Here is a 25,157-nt window from a genome sequence, read left to right on the forward strand (position 1 = left end):
GAACCATTTTTCCTAGTAAGAATCAAATTGTTCCTCTTAGCGAGTGTCATTGCTATATATGAAGTACACATGAAACATTAACTCAATTGGATGTGAACAGTTGATTTTAATCAAACCAGATCCAAATATCTTTGAAATGTTCTATAGCATCCAGATTTTCTTTTAATCAGACAGAGCACTTCCATAAATTTGACCAAACCCAGCTGCCAACATCTTTCAAAAACTAGCCATATATAAAGGTCACTGAAAATAAAAATGGCCCACACTACAGAATGGACCACTTGGGTCATACAGACTCAATCTTATGATTAACAGATGCTGTTATCTTCTTTACTTTGTAAATGTCCATTATACTTTCCATCCATGCGTTTAAAGTTGGGCTCTCTGTGATAACCATTTCCTGGTAAGAGTCTTTTTACCAGCCACCAGCAGTATATTCATTAAATATTTATCTCTTTTCAACCATTCTTGGTTCTCAACCCAAAGTATATGGCCTTACTTTCTAAGGGTATTTCACATTTAAAAATATCTTGTAGGGCATTGTGTATCCCACTCCAATAGTCTTTGATTATGGGGCAATCCCAGAAAACATGATAATGGTTTGCATTTTGATTTCCACAATTTCTCCAGCAAACAGGGAGGTTACTATCATAGTGGGATTTCTGAGAGGGTGGAATAAAAGATCTTATCAAGTTTTTCCATCCAAACTCCCTCCATTTCTGTGAACTGGTACACTTCCATTGATACCTCCATATTATTGTCCATTCTTCCTCAGATATAATTATCCCTCCTTCCTTCTTCCATTTTGTTTTAATGTATGAAGTTAAATGTGTTTTAAAATTTGACGAACCCTTATACAGGCTTGAAATGATTCTACTACCGTTATCTAAATTATATGCTTTTCTCAATGGCTCTATCAAACATGTACTTGCCTTGGTTACGTTTTTAACCCTCCGATTAACATACTGTCACATCTGTAGATACCGGTAAAAGTCTTGTTTTTCTAATAAGTGTTTCTCTTTAAGCATTTCAAAACTGAACAGTGTTCCTTCTTTCATTATATTGCAAAGAACTGTTATTCCTTTAGCTGTCCAGTCCTTAAATCTAGCATCCAGTTTATTCGACGTAAAATCTGAGTCATATGCACACGATTTAAGAATTGCAATATCTCCCTCTAGTTTATATTCTTTTATAATAGTTTTCCATATTTTAATAGTCCATTTCACCCATGGATTATCGATAGTATTTATGTACCTTTGAAGGTTGTTATCAGCCAAAATTGCCTGTATGGGAATGGAAAGTATCCCCTCCTCAATGTTTTTCCATTAGGCGTCATATGATGGGTTGTACCAACATATCACAGCTCTCAACTGTGCTGCAAAATAATCATCTCTAAGAGAAGGTAGGCCCCATCCCCACTTTTCCTTGGCTAATTGCAAAGTTTTGAGACAAACTCTAGACTTTTTACCTTGCCATTTATATGTTGGTAAAATTTTGTTCCATTCATTGAATTGATTCTGATTTAATCACTATTGGTAGGGTCTAAAAGAGATATAATAGTCTGGCCAATATATTCATTTTAATAGATTCAATCCGTGAACTGAGACTGAAAAAAAGGAATTAGATTCCATCTTGTTATATCTTCCTTAATTTTTTATATATAGGCTGATAATTGCATTCTGATAATTTTGACAGATGTTTTGGCATAATGATGCCCAAATATTTGAAAAACTCTGTTTGCCATGCCCAGAGATATCTTCTTTCAATTTCTCTTGGTGGGCTATAGTTATATGAAAATAATTGGGTTTTATCTATGTTGATCTTGTATCCTGATAATCGACCATATTGTTCAAAGGATTGCATCAATTTAGGTAAAGAGTACGTTGGTTGCCCTAGATAGATCAAAATGTCATCTGATAACAGGCCAATTTATGCTCTGTCCCTTTAATAGTAATTCCCCTGATATCTTCATTTTGTCTGATGTATTGAGCTAATAGTTCCAGATATAATGCGAAGAGTAGCGGTGACCATGCACAACCCTGTCTCGTGCCCCTTTCTAGGGTAAAACTATTTGATAAATATCCATTGATTTTAATCCTAGCAGTAGGGTTGTCATATAGTGCCTGTAAAGTTTTAATAATTCTGTCATGGAAACCAAATCTATGTAAAACTCTGTAAAGAAAATTCCAATTAACCGAATCAAATGCCTTTTCAGCATCCACGACAAAACACATTCTGGAGCCAACACTACTTTTGCCAAGTAGATTGCTTTTTGAGCAAAGCTTTTCCATCATTACTTCAAGCAACACACATCAAAGTTGCTGGTGAACGCAGCAGGCCAAGCAGCATCTGTAGGAAGAGGTGCAGTCGATGTTTCAGGCCGAGACCCTTCATTGCTACAGATGCTGCTTGGCCTGCTGCGTTCACCAGCAACTTTGATGGGTGTTGCTTGAATTTCCAGCATCTGCAGAATTCCTGTTAGTTCCATTATTACTTAATCATTTCATTACAATATGGTTACATATAATTGACCATCAATCATAACTGTCATAAAATTAATCCTTTCTTATCCACACATTACATCAAATAAATTTTCAGCAAACACTGAGAATGATTTTATTTGATAATACTTATTTTAAATTTAAAATGAGAAACACAAATATTGGAACCAAATTCTATTGCAACGCTTTGCAAGGCATATACTTTTAAGGAGACCAGCTACTGAAGTTCTATTAAGTTTACCTACCGCATATAAAAGGGCCAAGATAGAAAGGACCTGCAGCGAAGGTTTCCAACAGTTGGCGAGTCTAAGACCAGAGAGCACAGCCTCAGAACAGAAGAACATCCCTTTTGAACAGAGATAAAGAGGAATTTCTTTTGGCCAAAGTGCGGTAAATCTTTGAAATTGATTGCCAGGGATGGCTTTGGAGGCCATATCATTGGGTATATTTAAAGCAGAGATTGATAGGTACCCAATTAATAAGGATGACAGGGAGAAGGCAAGAGAATTGAATTCTCCTCCTTCAGCTCCAATGTTTTACGGCCTAAATTTATCATTCAGAGCCTTTTTATACTGTTTAAAAATTGCAATTACATATTTGAAAAATAACAGTCAAGATCTCTGATTTGTTAGATGCTGGCGATCCAAAGCAACAGATACAAAATGCTGGAGGAACTCAGCGGGCCAGGCAGCATCTATGGAAAAGAGTAAATAGTCAACATTTTGGGCCGAGACCCTTCTTCAGGACTGGAAAGGAAAGAGAAATCAGAGTAAGAAGGTGGGGGGGAGGGGAGGAAGAAGTACATAATGCCAGGTGATAGGTGATACTGGGAGAGGGGGAGGGTGTGAAGTAAAGAGCTGGGAAGTTGATTGGTGAAAGAGATAAAGGGCTGGAGGAGACAAAATCTGACAGAGAATAGAAGATCATGGAAGAAAGGAAAGGGGGAGGAGCACCAGATGGATGTGATAGGCAGGTAACGAGATAAGATGAGAGAGGGAATCAGGAATGGCAAATGGCAAAGGAAGAGTGGGGGACAATTATTGGAAGTTTGAGAATTGATTTTCATGCAATCAGGTTGCAGGCTGCCCAGACAGTGTGTGAGGTGTTGCTCCTCCAACTGCGTGTGGCCTCATCGTGACAGTAGAGTAGATTATGGACCTTTTCCATAGATGCTGCCTGGCCTGCTGAGTTCCTCTGGCACTTTGTGTGTGTTGCTCCTATTTGTTAGTGCCTGTTTTCGATATGTAACAAATTCAGTTACCTTCATATTCTGTCTTAATGTTGTATCGAAGCCCTGATTTAGAAGTATGACCAGTAGTTGTTCAAACAACAACTGGGAGGGAGGCAGAATAAGGGAAATTATAGGCCAGTTAGCCTGAACTCAGTGGTTGGGAAGTTGTTGGAGTCAATTGTTAAGGATGTGGTTTCGGGGTACTTGGAGGCACATGATAAAATAGGCCAAAATCACCATGGTTTCCTTAAGGGAAAATCTTGCCTGACAAATCTGTTGGAATTCCTTGAGGAAATAACAAACAAGATAGAAAAAGGACAATGAGTAGATGTTGCGCACTTTGATTTTAAGAAGGCCTTTGACGAGATGCTGCAAGTGAGGCTGCTCAGCAAGGTAAGAGCCCATGGATCCCCCATGATGAAATGGCAACGCAGACTTAATGGGCCGAATGGCCTAATTCTGCTCCTATGTCCTTTGGGCTAATTCCAAAGCATGTTCCATTTACTTCACATTTGTTTAATTTACATGTCCATTAGCACGTTGAAGATTCTTTCATTTATATTTGCACATTTTTCACAGTTACTACTTTCTTCCAGAATGGTAAGTTGTAAATATAAAGTATATAGAAAAAAATGGTCAGCAATATATGCTGCCAGTACTTTGTTTACCAAGAGCATTTGATGATTAAGAAACACTGCAGAATGTATTTTAAGCAGTTTCTCCTAACTGTAGTATTTTTCAAATGTTCACACAACATGCTATATTGCTAAGAGTCATTGTGATGAATGCCCACGGCATTCTGTCTAACGTACATCATGATTATGGATGAAGTGGACAGCTGGGTAACTCTATGTTCATCCATTCACTGATTTATTGGAGTTGACCTTTGAAGCATCTATTTTTTTTCCTTCAAAGTTTCTGTGGACTTAGCTAGCATTATTACTCATGGAAGTCTACTCTTGGTGGTAAACACATTGCATAAAGAATCTCATAATCACAGTGCCAAGCATTCAATCATGAAAGTAGGTTTGAGATATATTCAGATTATGTTTTTCATTCCTTTCTGATCTCTCTAATTTAATATTTCCTCACCATTTTTCTAACCTACAATCTCACTACCCCCACTTTTCTCTCCCTGTAGTTATTCTCTCTTAACATGACCACCATCTCCACCCACTTTTCTCATGTTACTGATGCACACTGGGGAAAATCTACATTAGCCAATTGACTTATCAAGCAGCATGACTTTGGAATATGGAGAAAAATAGCACACAGCCAGCACCAGAGTTCAGCACACTTTGATCCTGATTTTTTTTTTCTCTAGCTTTGGTAACATAGTGTGATTTCTCAATGGCTTCGCTGATGGATACACCATTCTGAAAACCACATTGCCAACATTTTTGAACTTTTCACTTGACTACTTTAGCTTTTTCCACATTAAATTTTATTTTTTTATGATTCTGCTTCTTTACACTTTTTAATCGCATTTACTCAATAATTCAGCACCCTCTGAACCCACTGTGATTGTTTGGTGTCATCTACACAATTTGTTCATTTTATCTTCTGTTTCCAACTTCAAATCGTTCTTGAAAATTAGAAATAATGAACACAACAATTTCAAAAAAAAATCCAAATGTAAACAAGTTTCTTTACACAGTATCTTTGAAATGTTTACCTCAAATATAGATTTCGATAAGAATTCAAACAAAATCCACTTTTTGCCGAATGTGGTTGGAAAGTGATCATCTGTTAAGTCCTAGAGTCATAAAAAAGTACAGCACAGAAACAGGCCCTTTGGCTCATTTAGTCCGTGCTGATCCATTTAAACTGCCTGGTCCCATTGACCTGCAATGGGTCCATAGCCCTCCATACCCATACCATCCGCGTATCTATCCAAACTTCTCTTAAATGTTGAAATCGAGCTCCAATGCACCATTTGTGCTGGCAACTTGTTCCACACTCTCACAGCCCTCTGAGTGAAAACATTTCCCCTCATGTTCCCACTAAACTTTTCACCTTTCACCCTTAACCCATGACCTCTAGTTGTAGTCCCACCCAACCTCAGTGCAAAAAGATTGCTTGGGTTTACCCTACCTATACCCCATAATTTTGTATACCTATATCAAATCTCCTCTCATTCTTCTACATTCCAAGGAATAACGTCCCAACCTATTCAATCTTTCCATATAACTCAGGTCCTCCAGACCAGGCAACATCCTTGTAAAATTTCTCTGTACTCTTTCAACCTTATTTACGTCTTTGCTGTAGGTAAGTGACCGAAACTCCAAATTAGGCCTCACCTATGTCTTATACAACTTCAATATAACATCGCATCTCCTGTACTCAGTACCCTGATTTATGAAGACCATTGAGCCAAAAGCTTTCTTTACAACCCTATCAATCTCTGACGCCACGTTCAATGAATATGGACCTGTATTCCCATACACCTCATGCTTATCTGCATTAAATTCCATCTGCCATTTTTCACCCCACTTTTCCAGCTGGTCCAGATTACACTGAAAGACATGATAATCTTCTTCTCTATCCACTACACCCCTAATCTTGGAGTCATCCGCAAATTTGCTGATTCAGTTGACCATATTATCATCCAGATTGTTGATATAGATGACAAATAACAATAAACCCAGCACCAATCCCTGCGCACCCCACTAGTCACTGCCTCCAGTCAGAGAGGGAACCAGCTCCTACCACTCTCTGGCTTCTCCCACAAAACCATGTCTAATCCAATTTACTACCTCATCTTGAATGCCGAGCGACTGTACCTTCTTGACCAACCTCCCATGTGGGACCTTGACAAACACCTTGCTGAAGTCCATGTAGACAACATCCACTGCCTTGCCTTCACCAACTTTCCTGGTAACTTCCGCGATTAGCTCTGTGAGATTGGTTGGACACGACCTACCATGAATGAAGCTATGCTGACTATCCTTCATCAGTCCATGTCTCTCCAAATACTCATATATCCAGTCCCTTAGAAATACCATTCCGATCTTCCAGAGGACCAATTTTGTCCCATGCAACCCTTAGGATTCTCCTTTACCTTGTCTGTTAAGGCAACCTCATTGTTTCATTTAGCCCTCCTATTTTCATTCTGAAGTGTTCTCTTACATTTCTTGTCTTCCATAAGCACCTCATTTGATCCTATCTGCCTGCCTATACCTGCAATGCACCTCCTTTTTTTTCTTAACCATGGCTTCAATATCTCTTGAAAACCAAGGTTCCCTACACCTGTTGTCTTTACCTTCTATTATTAGAGGCACATGCAAACTTTTTACACTCAAAATTTCACTTTTGCAGGACTCCAGTTACCAGGTACACCTCTGCCAGAAAACAGCCTGTCCTACTCCACACTTGCCAGATCGTTTCTGATGCCATCAACATTTGCCTTTCTCCAATTTAGAATCTCAACCTGAGGACAAGACCCATCCTTCTCCATAATTATCTTGAAACTAATGGCATTGTGATCACTAGATGTAAACCGTTCACCTACACAAACTTCTGTCACCTGCCCTGTTTCATTCCCTAGCAGCAGATCAAGTATCACACATTCTCCGGTTATGACTTCTATGTACTGATGAAGGAAACTTTCCTGAACACATTTGACAAACTCTATCCCATCTAGTCCTTTTACAGTATAGGAGACCCATCAATATGTGAAAAGTCAAAATCACTGACTGTAACAACCTTATATTTCTTGCAATGATCTGCAATCTATCTACAAATCTGTTCCTCTAAATCTCCTGGACTGTTGGATGGTCTGTAATATAGAAACGTAGAAACATAGAAAATAGGTGCAGGAGTAGGCCATTCGGCCCTTCGAGCCTGCACTGCCATTTATTATGATCATGGCTGATCCTCCAACTCAGAACCCCGCCCCAGCCTTCCCTCCATACCCCCTGACCCCCGTAGCCACAAGGGCCCCATTAACGTAGTCATACATTTCTGATTACTCAGTTCCACCCGTAATGCCTCACTAGACGAGTTTTCCAGTCTGTCCTGACTAAGCACTGCCATAACGTTTTCCTTGACTAGTAATGTCACCCCTCCTCCTTTAATTCCTCCTGCTCTAAAACAACAGAAACCTAGAATGTTAAGCTGCCAGTCCTGCCCCTCCTGCAGCCCAGTCTCACTAATGGCTAAATATCATAATTCCAGGTGTTGATCCATACCCTGGGCTCACCTGCCTTTCCTATGATATTTCCTGCATTGAAATATATGCAGCTCAGGACATTAGTTGCACCGTGCTCAACCTTTTGATTCCTGACTTTGTCTGAGGTCTTAAAAAAAACCTGTCTCCACAACCTGTCCACTGGCATTCTGTGATTTTAGGAAAATTATTTTACAGCATAGTTTGAAAGAAAAATAATAATTTAAGGAAAATTAGTTTCTACAGCTAGACAATAATGAAATATAATTTCATGGCAGTTCTGGGTTTGAACTGCTTGATGTCCTATTTTTATTATTGTCGCACCTCTTTAACCCGCATGTTTATTCATTTAAGGGTCTCCATACAGAGATAAAGTCACAATAGCAATCCTGCAGCTCCAGGAGGAAGGAAAACTGCACATGATGAAGGAGAAATGGTGGCGTGGCAATGGCTGCCCAGAAGAGGATAACAAGGAAGCAAGCGCTCTTGGAGTTGAAAACATAGGAGGAATATTTATTGTGCTTGCTGCGGGGCTAGTGCTCTCGGTCTTTGTAGCTATCGGTGAATTTATATACAAATCCAGAAGAAACAGTGACGTTGAACAGGTACATTGGTGTTTATGTTATGTGTCAATATGAAGCATGCAGTTAAAACATTTGCCACATTAAGCAAATAAATATCAAATAATGATACCACTCATAAGAGAGGGATACAGGCGAAGCTCTGTTAGAACGAATGACGAGAACACCAGAAAGGGATGAAAATGGAAACTAACCTGCAGCCCACTCTTCAGGCTAAATACACTCTCATTCACTGTTTGGTGCAAAAGGGCAAGGATTTCAATGAAAGATGAGGTAAATACATGTACATCAATTTTTGAAAATGACTTATTTATGATCTGTGGATACATTGGAAAATCATGTATAAGATTTTTTAAATTTTACACAAAGTAGTTCATTTTTCCAAATACACTGATGTTTAAAGAGTAAACAGTAAACAGCTAGTCTGCTGTAAAACTTTCATTAAAAAAGCAATCTGATTTCAATAAATTCACTTCATAGGGAACAGTAGAAAAAGAAAACAGATTTTTCCTTCACATTTTTCGGATTGCTAAATGATTTGCAGTTCTCTTAATATTAACCTGTAACAGTTTTTTGTTACAATTCCACTCATGCTAGGAAATAGCCCATCTGTCAGTAGCAATCACTGAGAATCGAATAGGAAGGCAGCAATTGTTAATGCAAAGGAAAATGGAACAATAGTCTTGAGAGTTTCTGCTTTGAATTTGTTATCACTATGATTTTGCTTTCATATACTCTGATAGAAGACAAGATCACCTTATACTGGTACTGCCTCGTTTGTTTTCTTTGTCCCATGTTATTCTGTGTGAAATATTCACGGACATTAAAATAGGTTTAAGAGTACTCAAATAACCAGCTCAAACACTGGCCATTTTTGTATTACTAAGCGTTTATGTTTGAATGTCTTGCAGTATTGTGTTGGTCTGTCTGTACTGAGTTGTAAAATTGTAACATATTTCCATGTATTCAAGCAACTTGTTCTCTCAAATGATTAAGTGGAGGATATATTGGCCTCATTACTAACCTGAGAAATAGTGAAGAGAGTGCTATATACAAACTGCTTCAGCAATTCAAAGCGTGCATTTTAACTGTGAAACAAACTTATCCATTTTAATATTAATTATAAATCAGATCTCCAAGAGTTAACAAAGCTTTGTGTTCCCCTGATTTGATAGCACTGCTGCCAATTCTTTTTTTTATATAGTGAATGTTCTCAAAAGGTACCTCCAGATGTCAGCAACTGATGGTTAACAGATAAGCACAGTTGCAGCCAAGAACCCAAACTATAAATAGGGGTAATCTAATAGAACAAATTTCTGTCAAGCAAGAGCCAAGAATACTCAATGAATTTTAATTTCCAAACACATCCCAGTCATGACCGTCATGACCCTTTAGCACATCTCTTCCCGTATACCAGTCTAGAGAATATTAAAAGTCTTTACCGTTATGCACTGAATCTCATACAAGTACTGTACTTAGTGTCAGGCTACTGATGGACAATGTAATTCCTGCTGATGACTGAATACTTCATCACATTGAATGGTACAAGCACGTAATGAACTATAAGTGGAAGGCTACAACATCCAGAACACGGCGTGTCTTGAGAGAATCACTACTGGAAATGTATCTGTCGACCTTGTCTTCCAAAGGCAAGGAGAGAGAAATTTTTCTTCGGTCATCTGCACTAAACAAGTGTTATCATGTGGCCTGCAAGCTGAAATTCCCTCCCATTACTGAGTGATGTTGCCTTCAAAGGAATTGTTCATCATCCTAATATCAGCAGGCACTAATAACAAAACAGAAACAGCCTCAGCAATACCGTGAGTGCAAAAAAAAAGGCTGAATGCAGGGCGTTCTGCCGCAAGTGACTCATCACCTGACTTCTTAAAGCCTTTCCACTATCATTAAAGCATGACTCAGGAGTGTAATAGGTCACTCTCCACTGACATAAATAGGTTCAATTGAACACTACTCAAGAAAAACTAACATAATTCAGGAAGAAGCAGTCCACCTGACTGGCCCATCCACTTCCCTAAGCTTTTATTTCCTCTAACAACATACAGTTTCTAAGACCTATAGTAACAGTTTTCTTCAACAGGATCTCACAGACACATGACCCCACACTTGCCAGTTAGTAGATGCATGGGAACATTAAAACACACTTTCCATCTAAATCACACACCTCCCTGACTTGCCTGTGAATTGCTATTTGTTCAATGCTACTAGGTCAGAATCCTGAAGCTCTTCTCCTTAGCTGTCGTTTATTTAATGTTTTATTAATATTTGAGTAATCTTGTGTGTGTGTCTGTGCATATACATATATATTGTTTGATTAAGCATTCTTGTTCATTCAGTGGTAACTTCAAAACATTAAACTAATTCAAGGGAAGACACGGGAGCCCAAAATACGGGTCTAACTTTGTATTTACTTTAAGTGAGGCACACACATCATGTGGTAGCATGATGACGTAGGCTATTCATGTATTTGTACATATAACCCGTAATGAATTATTTAAATGAACAAGAATGTTTAATCAAACAATATACGTACAAGATTACTGAAATACAAAATGCACAATGTTAGCAGCACTGAACTACTTGCTCTTCATGGAGTGCACTTGCTTACCACCACCTTCTAAAGGACAGTCAGGGAAGAGCTTAATCCCATTAAAAACATTATGATTACCTCTTCAATAGAATTGTCACTTACATTCATATAATAATTTTCAGGTTGGAAATGCTCCAACTACAACTAATTAATATGTAGCTTGATAATAGAGATGTCTGGTTTTTCTCAAAATGTAATGTTTGCACTGCAGATCTTCGTTTCGCAAAATATTTTCTCATCAATTGCTCGTTAACCCCAAAAGTTTTCAATACCATTTCCACATTCTCTCAGCTTCATCTAAATTTTGAAATAACTCAGTATAAACTGTTGTATATTTGCATTGCGAGATATTTACGATTAGCTTCAAACGGTGCATGCTAATTGTTTGAGATGTATGTCTGTGAGGCTGCTGCATGATTCATTAACACCAATCAAATGTGCTCATTCATCTTACCCCAACCTTGGGTTAATGTCATTCATTATTTATTTTCACTTTTTAATTTTATATACAGCACGTGATTTATTTGCAATTTCATGTGATTAAAGTTATTTCTGCGCTTTTTTATTGCATGCAAGACCTTTTGTTCCTTTTATGGATCACAGTGTAAGCAACCTCATCCATCCTACTCCACCTCTGGGACCACCCTTTCCACTGAGTTAGAGTGTGGCAAACTAATCCGGGAGGAGAGGGGAATGCGACAACAGTCCTCCATCCACACTGTGTAGATAAAGCAGTGAAAGGTTTGTGCATAGTGTATTACTTGGAGTCATTAAGAAACTTTTGTATATGTTGATTTTTAGAAAGGTTCTTTTACACTTGGCTTACAATGCATTTTCACTTGGTAGATCAGAGTTAATATTGATAAACAGAATGCCTTACCGTCCAAATCAAATTTTCTCAGGTAGTCTGCTCCAGCTGCTCTGTCCATATGGTCACCATCATCACTTCACCAATTTTATTTCCAGCAGGTGGTTAATTTATTTCCAGACAATCATAAAACTCAGAACAATTATCTGAATGGCAGCAGTGGGTTCAGGGTGATTTTCTGGGGCTTTATGAGGAAGGATATATTTGGAAATTTAAAAGTAGAACTCAAAGATCAGTGTGTGAACCTGTTTTTCAAAATGAGGTGCATTGTCAAAAACTTGTAATGCTGCACAGATTTCTATGCTTTTACTATCATTGTGTGTAAAATAAATATTTTGAAGATCTGATGTTGCAAGAATTGAACCAGGTGTGTGTTAAGATCCTTCACAGGGCACTTATTCTAATATTGATACACACAGATTTAAATAAGTTGGTTGAAGTGAGATAATTCCACATTAAGGGTGTATTTAATTTTCTAAACATGTAACTGTGTGTATTTTAATATAATTACTAGTATTTGACATAGTTCATACAAGCTCTTATTAGTTTTAACTGTGGCAATAGGCCCATCATTCCCATACTGCTCCTGGTTCTTCTAGAGCTGTCTCAATCCTTTATTTTCTTCATCTATATTAAAATATATTAAGCAAGACATTTCTTACATGTAGTGTGACAAAAAATGTTTCTCTGAAACTAATTGGTGTATATGTTATGCAGTTTTGAACATTTTCCTGTGTGTATGAATCCATGTTGAGATATCATCTGCACGTCTGAAGCCCTTGAACGCGTCATGGTGCAGCGATTCTCCGGCTAGCTCCCTGATGCTGTAGCTAGTGCAGATAGAGTCTCAATATATTTTCACATGCCCAAGTTGGATCCACTGCACAGCACGATTTAAATGTGCCATCTTAGGCACAGAAAAGGTGATCTGTAATATCGCAACAGTCCTCTAAATGCAAACATGTTTCACATTCAGGAAATGCTGGCTACAAAAAGCATCCTTTCCTTATTTGCTTCCCCAGATCTTCTACTAAACTTATCACTTTCTCTGCTTGCTTGCTTTATTTTAATTATCTTCCATCTCATTGTCCCGTTGAACCTTCTTTGTAACTTTTCAGTGTATTCTTTCTGGGTATTCTTTGCAAATGCATCTTGCGCTCAAATAGCATTTCTTTGCTTTTGTTTCCAACAGCCTTTAAATCCCAGAAACCCACACTCCCTATCTCCTTGTGCTCCCTTTTCTTTTTCTTTCCTTTCTTTCAATTAGGAATTTTACCAATTTGAGTATACTTTCCCTTCTGTGCTAGTAAATGGAGAACATGTTTGTTCTTTATTAGTTTATTAGCTTACAATTCAAGTGTTTTCGGAAGCTTTATAAAGAATATATTGCATGGGGTCACAAGCAAAACTGTTGTATTGATCATAAAAAAGAATACATTTTATTACTGATGATATAAAACAGATTTATATAACTTGTTTATACTAATTGCTGTATTTAAATTTTCTTTAAAAAAACAAGAAAGAAATTTCAGTTATAGCAACAGTTTATCCTATAATCCCACTTATCCTATATTTTTAACCACATCTTTCTCAGGGCAAAATTATTTGAGTGTAGGGAAGAATGATCACATTTACAACGCCACACCTTGCCCTTTGCACTTTGTTCTGCTGATCCATTAAGCAGAATAAAATAGTTCACTTGTCTCTGCTGCAGTAATCCATTCACGTAGGTCATCAAACTAAAAATGCTGAAGCCGTAGGTGTTAGAGGCACATACTGGAATTTCAAAGGACATCATAAGTGCTAGTAACACCAGTGCCTCAACAATAGTGGTCAGCACCTCAGAACCAGCAAGTTTCCATGATTTGGTGAGGAATGTGACGGCACATGCTAAAACCAGACTACCAGGGACCACAGTGTCAGTATTAGATAAGCCTGGATATCTGGTCAGATACTTGTTACCATTGTAATAGGCAAATGAAGGCCAATTAAATTAGTTTATAGAATAAAATTCATTCTAGAAATTGCATTATGCCAGTGTTGGGTAGCGCAGATTGGACACAGTTCTATTCTGTAGGACTGGAATGGAAAGATTCCAGTTCACAGAGAAAGGAATTTCAATAATGGAAAGCTTTAGAAAACACTGCACAATCAACTGCCAAATGACAAAAAGCTCAAAGTAGACATCCAGAAAAAAAGTCTTTCATGTACTGTAGTGCCTTTCATGACTTCAGATCACTTCAAGACATTTCACCAACAATTAAGTATCCCAATTGTAGTAAAAGCAGTTGAGGGAGGAAAGGGAAGAGATGTTCTGACATGATCATCTGTGCAGTAGGATTGACGATTTTCCATGGCTACTAAATGTATTCAGATGAGATCAAATAGAAAGAACCTGAGTTAGGTTTGCTACAAAGATAAAATATTTTTCTTATATGTTCCAACAAGATCATCTAGTTAAAGTACATGAGACTTAAATAGTTTCCAAACAATTTCAGACAACAACCAAATAGCTTTGTCCACAGACAATAAAGGCAAAGTACGTGTTTCATGGATATGTAGGAACTTGAGGTCGGGGTTGCTGGGCAGTGCCACTGGAAGGGTTGAAAGGTTCTATTCTGCACTGTATCTCTAAATAAATGAACTTCAAACCATAGAAGCTGCTCAATAAGATAAAGGAACTACAAGCGCTTAATAGAATGAGCTTTGATAAGGAACTTGATTGTTAGCTCATACCATTTTACAAACATTCACTTAATGAATGCTTTTGGATGTCAAGGCAATAGTAAGTAAACAAAGATACATATGAAATAATTACCAGTGGGGCAATAGGTGGAAATATAATAGAATATTAATGTTATTTGAGAACTCAGTCCTAATTATCCTTCATCAGAAAACATGGCACAATCCCTGCATTTTATCAGAGAAATTGTCTTCTTTTGAGGTTTTAATTATCAAGCTTTGGCAATGAGGCAATGGTGCTAATTTGTCAAAGCAAGTTACATGAACCTCTGTTATTCAGACTCAAAAAGATGGAAGTAACATTTGATGGGATAAGATTTGAAGACCAAGTAGAAGTATTAATTCTCTGCCACCTGCAACTTCTCTAACCCCCACTTGCACTTAAACCCAGGGATTTGCTTCCAGATATAAAGCTACGAATAGGTAATCGTCCCCCTTTCATGCTTATTCCAGTTTCCCAAGGATATATTTGTCTATTTATATTGGCCTCTTATGCTTGTTCCACCCAATTGGTTTATCTTCTCATTTTTTAAAATTTTCATTAGCTTTCTGAAATACTACTATTGTTCTGAAAAAAATATTGTAGTATGAGTTTGTAAAATAAGATGAATATAAAAATTCATATTTCAATAAGATCTTTGTTCCACAATGATCTGTGCCTTTGGTCTCAACATGTTGCAAAATGCTTTATGGTCAACTATTACATTTGATGTTCAAGCATTATTGTACTATAGAAAACGTGGAAGCATATTTATACACTGTGGTGTTCCATTGGTAGTGGTAAGCTAATGACGAGAAAAACTTTTGTAATTACATTGGTTAAGGTATTTGACAAAACAAACCTGCTCTTTTTTGAAGTATTACTATGGTTACTTTTGCATTCATTTGAAAGGGTAGGTTTGGGCCTGACTTTCACACCTCATCTTGTCTATGTTACCTCCATCTGTGCAGCAGTCCTTTCATACTGCGTTAAGGTTCCAGTGTCAACTTTGAGTCAGAGTCTGGAGCTGGGATTGAACCCAGCCTTTAATTCACAGGCAAGTGTTCTAGCACTGAGCCAAGAGAATAGCAGCACCACACTTTCTAAAATTATCACTTTTCCTTTGTTTATTTATATTTCTGATGTTATATTTTTGTGTTGTTTGACAGCCTACCTCATACAAGCCAGATCTTGCTGAAGAATAATGAGAAAGAGATTGGCCGTATAATGATTTAGTGCAATATTCTGTAAAAACATGTTATGAAAAATTCCTTCTGGCTAGTCTGATCTGGGGTCATTGATAGTACAGATCAATTGATACAGAGAACATTGCTTCATACAACTTGTAAAACAAGATTATTAAGATGATAGAAAATTATTGTTGCCTTCTTAAACCAATAATTAGAGTTCTCTTGAATACATCAGGATTTCTATATTGAATAACACTGAAATATAGAGAAATCTAAGTAGATCATATAATAATTATAATAATAGGTTTTTGACTACCGAATGGTAAAGACTTTCTTAACTGATTTGGTATGGTAGCATGGCATGGTAGTGTAATGGTTAGCGCAATGCTTTACAGCACAGGCGACCTGGGTTCAATTCCCGCCACTGCCTGTAAGGAGTGTACGTTCTCTCCATGACCACAGGTGTTTCCTCCGGGTGCTTCAGTTTCCTCCCACTGTCTAAAGGTGTACTGGTTGGTGGGTTAATTAATTGGTCATTGTAAATTGGTCTGTGATTAGGCTAGGGTTAAATTAGGGAATTGCTGGACCACACGGCTTGAAGGGCTGGAAAGGCCGTTTCCACGTTATATCTCAATAAATAAATAAATAGTTTTAACGTGCCCAGCTTGCACTTTCCCAGCAACAGATAATTATCAGTTGCCTTCGCTTGCAATCTGAGGCCTTTGATTTAATGAAATACATATCCAGATTCACTAGAGTTATCCCAGGAACCATTAGGTTAGGAAATCTCACTATAATAATGTACATGGGGTGATTGATAAGTTCGTGGCCTAAGGTAGAAGGAGTCACATTTATTTTTCCTATATTTACATACTTAGTCCAGCGGTCGTGGAGCATACGGATCTCTTCCTTGTAGAAGTTGGCCGTCTTGGACCTCCAAAAGTGGTCCACGGCAGGGGTGATTGATAAGTTTGTGGCCTAAGGTAGAAGGAGATGAGTTATTAACTTCAAACTTTCTGCATTTTCACTCAAAGAGTTGAGCTGCACATGCATATAACGAGATATGTATAACTCATCTCCTTCTGCCTTAGGCCACAAACTTATCAATCACCCCTGCTGTGGACCACCTGGAGGTCCAAGATGATCTCGTTACATGCACGTGCAGTTCAACTCTTAGAGTGATAACGTATAAAGTTTGAAATTAATAACGTCTCCTTCTACCTTAGGCCACAAACTTACCAACCACTCCTGCTGTGGACCACTTCTACAAAGAAGGGATCTGTATGCTCCACGACCGCTGGACTAAATGTGTACATGTAGGAGGGGACTATGTTGAAAAATAAATGTGCTAGGTTTTCTAAAATTGATTCCTTCTACCTTAGGCTACGAACTTATCAATCACCCCTCGTAAACAAACAATGCCAGTGAAATCAGTGTTACTATATCTAATTGTTGTCCAAACATAAGCAGGGTAAAATCATTCAATAGTTTTCTAAACCTATAAAGCCTGAAATTCTAGTTTTACATTTAATTTTTGTAGATGTGCGGTTATATTTGGAACCTCTAAGAGGCATATTTAAGATCTGTGATCTATTAAGAGAGAAATTAATAGTTTTTGAGTGTTGAGGAAATCAGGTTAGCTACGTTTAGCTGGATCATCAGAAAAATGTACTACTATTTTAAAACTCATGTGTATACTATAGAACAAAATGTTATCATCTCACCCTAAAGTACTAAACCAGAGTATTAGTGTTTTTACTCCAGAAAATAGTGTGACTAAATATTTAGCATTTGCCTCAAAGAATCAAGTATCACTAACAGAGCCAGACATGTCACTGTAAATTTATTACACTGAATTAATAAATAATAAAATATTTTCCATTTAAATACACAAGCCCCAAATTTGTACAAAACTGGAATTTTTGATAGTTGCCAATTAACAGTATTATTTTTGTCATAGAGAAGTTTAATAAAAAGGGTAGAAATATATTGATTGAACTGAGATTTGGTAGTGTCACACCTTGATTACATGGATAAAGATAGGCAACTGTGTGGAAACAGTTCCTACATACCACTTACCTGAAGTCAGATTTCCATTTTATTTAATACTTGATTCCAGAAGCAAATGCATCCTTGAGATTTTGTAAGTCTAGCTAATAAAATTATTTCTTTTTAAGTAGGTGTACATGGTGCCATAGGCAATCTCAGATTTTCATCATTTTTCATTCTTCCTTGAGAAATCCTTTAAAAATTAGTAAAGCTAAGATTCCAAAACTTCCTCTTATTCTTTTAACATGTTCTCCACAGAAAAAGGCTCAAATTGTCGTAATGCCAAGTTGGTAGTTCAATTCATCAATCGAACAAGATCCTCATCAGTTTTTAACTAAACAATTTGAAGTTAACTATTACCAATTATTTCACTTGCAAACTACAATTGTAAACACCATCATCTTCTCCACAGTAAATATATTTCTACAAATGTTATTTCTTTAAAGTTAATAAACTTTGATTACTTTTTGTACTTTCTTAAACATCTAACAATGGAAACAATATTTGATTTTGTATGAAACTTTGTGTGATTTTTGTTTTCTCCACCACTCAGCTTCAAAAAAATCCATCATCTGACATGCATAAATACACAGTCAAAACTCTTATATGTCCCAAATGTGCAACTTTTTACTTTACCTCCTTATCTGAGATTATATTAAGCACTTAATTATTAATCAATGCCAAAAGGTCAAGTTCATAATGATGACAATGCTAATAAATACTCTATATGCTCCTTAATTTACTTTGAAGTTTGTACTTTGAACCAATGATTTTGCAAAAAAAAACTTTGAATAAGAAGTATTGACATAAATGCTTATTCATGCCTTACAAGGGAAACATTTTTGTGACTCTTTAAGTTCACAGGTTGAGGACTCAAGTCGCATGCCAGAGACTTGAGGCCAAAAACTCTCGGCTAACAGTTCAGTACAATACACAAGAAATAGTCAAAGTTTGCAAGCAGAACAATTGCTACACCTGCCCATGCCCCTCCACCTTCAATACCATTCAGGGTCCCAAACATTCCATCCAGGCAAGGTGACACTTCACCTGTGAGTCTGTTGAGGTCATCTACTGTATCCAATGCTCTGGTGTGGGTTCCTGTACATTGGTGAGACCTGACATAGTTTGGGAGACAGCTTCGCCGAGTACCTTTGCTCAGTCCATCACAAAAATCAGGATTTCCGGGTGGCCACCCATTTCAATTCTACTTCCCATTCCCATTCTAACATGTCAGTCTATGGCTTTCTCTACTGCCACGATAAGGCCACATTCAAGTTGGAGGAGCAACACCTGATATTCCATCTGGGTAGCCTCCAACTAGATGGCATGAACTTCTTCTTGAACTTCCGGTAATTGCTTCCTGCCTCTCGTTCACTATTCCCCATGCTTGTTTCCCTCTCAGACCCTCTCTTCTTTCCTGCCTGTCACCTCCCTCTGGTGCTCCTTCCCTTCCTTTTCTTCTATGGTCTTCTGTCCTCTCCTATCAGATTCCCCTTTCTCCAGACCTTTTTTATACTTCATTGTCACCAAACAATTGATACTGGAACGTACAATCATCAGTGATATTTGATTCTGCGCTTCCCGCTCCCTGGAGTACAAATCGATAGTAAATATTAAAAATTGAAATTATAAATCATAAATAGAAAATAGAAAATGGAAAGTAAGGTAGTGGAAAAATACTGAGAGGAAGGTCCGGATATTTGGAGGGTACGGCCCAGATCCAGGTCAGGATCCGTTCAGCAGTCTTATCACAGTTCGGAAAGAAGCTGTTCCCAAATCTGGCCGTATGAGTCTTCAAGCTCCTGAGCCTTTTCCCGAAGGGAAGAGGGACGAAAAGTGTGTTGGCTGGGTGGGTCGCGTCCTTGATTATCCTGGCAGCACTGCTCGGACAGTGTGCAGTGTAAAGTGAGTCCAAGGACGGAAGATTGGTTTGTGTGATGTGCTGGGCTGTGTTCACGATCTTCTGCAGCTTCTTCCAGTCTTGGACAGGACAACTTCGGTACCAGGTTGTGATGCACCCTAGAAGAACGCTTTCTACGGTGCACCTATAAAAATTAGTGAGGGTTTTAGGGGACAGGCCAAATTTCTTTAGTTTTCTCAGGAAGTAAAGGCGCTGGTGGGCCTTCTTGGCAGTGAACTCTGCTTGGTTGGACCAAGTTAGGTCACTTGTGATATTAACCCTGAGGAACTTAAAGCTTTTGACCTGTTCCACTTGCGCTCCACCGATGTAAGTTGGGTCATGCAGTCCGCTATTCCTTCTGAAGTCAACAACCAATTCCTTTGTCTTGCTGACGTTGAGGGATAGGTTATTGTCTTCGCACCATGCCGCCAGGTTCTTAATTTCCTCTCTGTACTCAAACTCATCACTACCCGAGATACGGCCTACAATTGTTGTGTCATCAGCAAACTTATATATTGAGTTTGATGGAAACTTGGCTACACAATCATAGGTGTACAGTGTGTACAGCAGGGGGCTGAGTACACAGCCTTGTGGGGCACCGGTGCTCAGAGTGATTGTAGAGGAGAGCTTGTCCCCTATTTTTACAGCCTGGGTCCTGTCTGTGAGGAAGTTGAAGATCCAGCTGCAGATCTGAGTGCAGGTTCCAGAGCTTAGGAATCAGTTTATTTGGAATGATTGTATTAAAGGCAGAGCTGTAGCCAATGAAAAGGATCCTTACGTATGCGTCTTTATTCTCCAGGTGTTCTAAGGAGGAATGTAGGGCCAGAGAGATGGCATCTGCCGTTGACCTGTTGCTCCAGTAGGCGAATTGCAAAGCGTCAAGGTTGACTGGTAGGCTGTGGTTGATGTGTGCCATAACAATCGCTCGAAGCACTTCATAGCAATTGACGTCAGAGCCACAGGTTGATAGTCATTCAGGCATGCCACCTTGCTCTTCTTCGGCACTGGGATTATTGTTGTCTTCTTAAAACATGGGGGGATCTTAGACTGAAGCAAGGAGCAGTTGAAGATGTCAGCAAACACTCCAGCTAGCTCGCTTGCACAGGCCCAGAGAACCTGTCCCGGGACGCCATCTGGGCCCATTGCCTTCTTTGGATTTATCTTCAGGAAGGCCCTTCTAACGTCCTCCTCGGTGACGATGAATCTCGATGCCACCAGGTCCGGTTCATCCGGAGGGAGCGGGATGCTCCTCTTCTGTTCAAATCTTGAGTATCATACGTTAAGTTCATCAGGAAGAGAAGCGCCACAGTTATTGATATTCCTAGCCTTATCTCTTTCGCCAATCAACCTCAGCTCTTTACTTCAACCCCTCCCCTTCTCCCGGTTTCACCTATCACCTGCCTCCCTGAACTTCTTCCTCCCCTGCCCCCACCTTCTTATTCTGACTTTTTCCCCCTTCTTTTCCAGTTCTGATGAAGGGTCTTATCCTGAAACATCGACTGTTTATTCCCATCCATAGATGCTGCCTGATCTGCTGAGCTCCAGCAGCACATTGTGTGTAGTGCTCTAGGTTTCCAGCATCTGCAGTACCTCTTGTGTCTATGTTCAATGTTTGGAGATGCCTTCTCTCAGATGATACCTTCATCCAGCAGCCAATTAGCACTCCTGTGGAAGAAGAATGAGGCAACTACCACTCGTGTCCTGGATGACATTCATTGCTCAGTCAAACAAAGCCAAGCTAATTATTTGGTCACAATTACATTGTCATTTTTGAGAGCATCCTGTGCATCAATTGACAGCTGACTTTCCAAGCAGCTAGATTTCAAAGTATCTTGTTCTCTTTAAAGTCCTTTGGGATTTTCTACGGTAATGAATGGCAATATTAAAAGAATCAGGTGGTGGGGGGGAAGGATTGAGGTATGGAATTAGACATGATGCTGCTGAATGGCAGAGAAAGGTTGTGGAGATGTACTCCTGCTTTTACTTCTTAAGTTACAATTCAGTATCATCCTCGGGAGCAGTCTTTCGTCTGTGGAAAAATTCTCCAACCAATTCCGCAACAAATCCTAGAATTTTTTTTTTAACTTTTATTTATGTCGTGTTACAGCCCAGTAACAGGTTCTTCTGGCCAAATTTCACCCATGTGACAAAATTAACCTACTAACCAATAATTATTTGCAATGTGGGAGGAGACCGGAGCACCCAGAGGAAACCCACAAGGGAGAACATGCAAACTCCTTACAGACAGCAGCGGGAATTAAATTCAGGTTGCTGGCACTGTAATAGCCTAAGGCTAACCACTTCTCTACCGTGCTGTCCACTAAGCCTACGGCACTTACCGCTCCCAGACAGTGTCCCATTCAGGTACTAACCAGACCCAAGCCTGCTTAACTTCTAAGATCAGCCGTGATCAGACATTTTAAGGCTGGTATGGCTGTAGACAATTCCTGACATCGTTGCTCTAGGTTTCTCTATGCGAATGGGGTTCAGCTTTCAGCCGTCTCACTGAGAGCCATGGCACAGAGAAGTGAAAACGAAACAAGGAAGACCATTTTGCTGTACTTCCCAACATGAACTACAAATGGTCAAATGAACCAACTTTAGTGTATTGATGGAATTTGCAGATTCACGTCACTGTTCCAGGAGAAGATGCAAAATGAGTATGAAAGTAAAAGGTAAAATTATGAGTCAAATTGTTTCAGGATTCTGCCACAGAAATGCTGATACTCCTAGGATACGTATTTCTGTATCAACACACAACCTAGATATACATGTCGAGCTCAGCCAGCCATTGCCTGGTAGCTGAGCAGGACCTTACCAAGATTATACGGAACATACACTAGAAAGTACCAATAGTAGGAAGCTATTGTTTAAATGGGTATTGTAGGAAAGAAATTGAGGAATAAGGTGTTACCATCAATTAGATAGATCAAATAATATTAATCATTTTCAGTTATGTTGCCGTGATTTTATTATTTTATTTTTAATCATTAATTTTCAAATGTTTTTCAGGGCTTTCTGCATGTCCAAGATAATTAAGAGCATTGAATACTATGACAGACAGCAAAGATTGGGCAGAACTTTTCTGGCTGTCATACATTTGTGGGTGGGGCTTGTTCGAGCCCAGCCATGTCACCCGATAACCCCATCAGTATTTCTGGGCCAAGTCAGTCCAGTGACATTCTAGATCTAATGAAGAGACCTTTTGGAGAAAATGGGGAATAGGCCATGGGCCTGAATCAGGAAAATACATGTCCAAGTTAAACAGTGCGCTGAACATTTCATCTAAAAATACTGCACATATGCAGACCTCCTCTTTGCATAATTATCTAATTGCTTCATTATCAATGCTTTGTTTATTTAGATATCTGCCAAACACAATTCTGTAGTCCAAGGCCAAAACCCTTGCCTCCAGTACAAAACTACCTGGAATGAGATTTGAATACATAATCAGCCTTGGAATATTCCCTCTGAATTGAGGATCATTCCAATATTCTATCTTTAATTATAACTAGAAGATATTGGTCGATGTTGTGTGACTCTAGAAGTCATGATCAGGGGTTTCTCTGCTGTTCGAGGATGAGGAATGAGAATGTGCACCACAGTGCCAACACGGGTAGGAAAATGCACTTACACACTGTGACAGCTTTAGATACTCAGCTTCCAATACAGTCGTGGCTATGAATGATTGTGTTAGAATAAAGTGACAAGAAGTTTTAGGCAGACATTAGACTTACTTTACAAAGCTCTGCAAAATCACATGTTCCTACTTTTATTTCCTAGTGCTTTACATTCAGCACCGTGATCGAAGAGCTCTGCATCCCACTTCGCTGCCACAAAAAGGTGAACAAAAGTTCCAGAACCAGGAGAAAATATGGACTGTCAAGCATCCTCATGTGTCATCAAAGACGAATTGTGCGAAAAGAGACAATAACATGAAGTTGAAACCTGCAAAGAGTCCTCGAAACCATCTACAATTACGCTGTTACCTCATGGAAAATTTGCCAGATTATTGGACCCCCTTGACAAAAGATAATGTTGGGATTAAAGAACTCTTTGAACTGATTGTTTTTTTCTAAGTCATTGTATGATGGTGAAAAGTTTTGTGATCAATTGTTTCTTCATCCACTTGCAGAATTGGGTGGTTTAAGTGGTTACCTTTATACTTAACTGATGTAGAGGGTCAGTGCAGCTGAAACAGTCTCTCGCGGTATCTTTGTAGCACGAGAATCTTCTAAAGAATAGTCATTTTCTCTTGGTGCTTATTGTTCAACTGAACACATTTATTAAAGTCTAAGTGGTGAAACAGCTTAAAAGATCCAATTCTTCTTCTCCGTAATCTTTGCTATGCTGTAACAGCTGCAGCAAATAGTTGATTAAAGAAAAACAGGGCTTTATTTGAGTTGAATTTAGAAAAATTCCTGCTGAATTCACCACTTAGTCTATCATTTGGCTAGATCCTCATACTCAATCTCCTCTTCTGTTCCCCCGACGCAGAATGTTTTGCTTCTGCAATGCACATAACCTCATGTATGATACTTTTGGAAGCCCTGCATTGTGATAAATAGGTCCATTAGTTTATTGGATTTTATTTCATTGTGGGCACTTGTAGACAGTGAATAAGTTATCTACAGACTAAATAATCTTCTCTGCTTCATTAAATCATTTTAAGTTAAAAAAATTCAGAAGGGCCAGGACTGATCATTTACAAGTTTTTGCAGTTCTTCCATTTAAGACTTGATTTAATCTGTTTTTATGTTTCTTGAATAAAACATTGAAAGCTTTTCGAAAATGTGGCTGCATCATCTCAATATATCTTAGAACTTAATGAATGTGCCCAAGATCAGAGATTTCTACAGCACCAAAGGAAGGTATTTAAGATTCAAGGTTGTTTAATGTCATTTCCAGTACATAAATGTAAAGGAGATCAAAATAACTATTACTCCAGATCTGATGCAGCACAAAAAATAACACAATAAATATAAATACATCAGCTAGCTTATACGCCAACTTCAACAAAGAAGGGATCCGTATGCTCCACGACCGCTGGACTAAATGTGTAAATGTAGGAGGGGACTATGTTGAAAAATAAATGTGCTAGGTTTTGTAAAATTGACTCCTTCTACCTTAGGCCACGAACTTGTCAATCACCCCTCGTATACAGAGATTGATTGTATGTACATAACGTGATGCTAGGTGACTGACAGGAAATGATAAAGTAGTGGTTGTGGGGGAGGGTGTGGAGTAATGGATGGAGGTGTTGATCAACTTTACTGCTTGGGGAAAGTAACTGTTTTCAAGTCTGGTGATCCGGGCATGGATCCTGTTAGCCTCCTCTC

General features: G+C 38.6%; 1 protein-coding gene across 2 annotated transcripts in view; it reads left to right on the forward strand.

Moving 5' to 3' along the window:
* Positions 1-24,523, forward strand: part of LOC134348089 (glutamate receptor ionotropic, kainate 1-like) — a 370,881-nt gene extending 346,358 nt beyond the window's left edge. For both annotated transcript variants that reach the window (XM_063050936.1, XM_063050933.1), the window contains 2 exons: positions 8,255-8,505; positions 23,602-24,523. In XM_063050936.1, the coding sequence (XP_062907006.1) occupies positions 8,255-8,505; positions 23,602-23,757 (407 nt within the window). In that variant the 3' untranslated portion in view covers positions 23,758-24,523. The remainder of the gene's footprint in view (positions 1-8,254; positions 8,506-23,601) is intronic.
* The last annotated feature ends 634 nt before the right edge of the window (positions 24,524-25,157 follow it).

The sequence above is a fragment of the Mobula hypostoma genome, chromosome 6 (assembly GCF_963921235.1).
Source record: "Mobula hypostoma chromosome 6, sMobHyp1.1, whole genome shotgun sequence".
NCBI lineage: Eukaryota > Metazoa > Chordata > Chondrichthyes > Myliobatiformes > Myliobatidae > Mobula > Mobula hypostoma.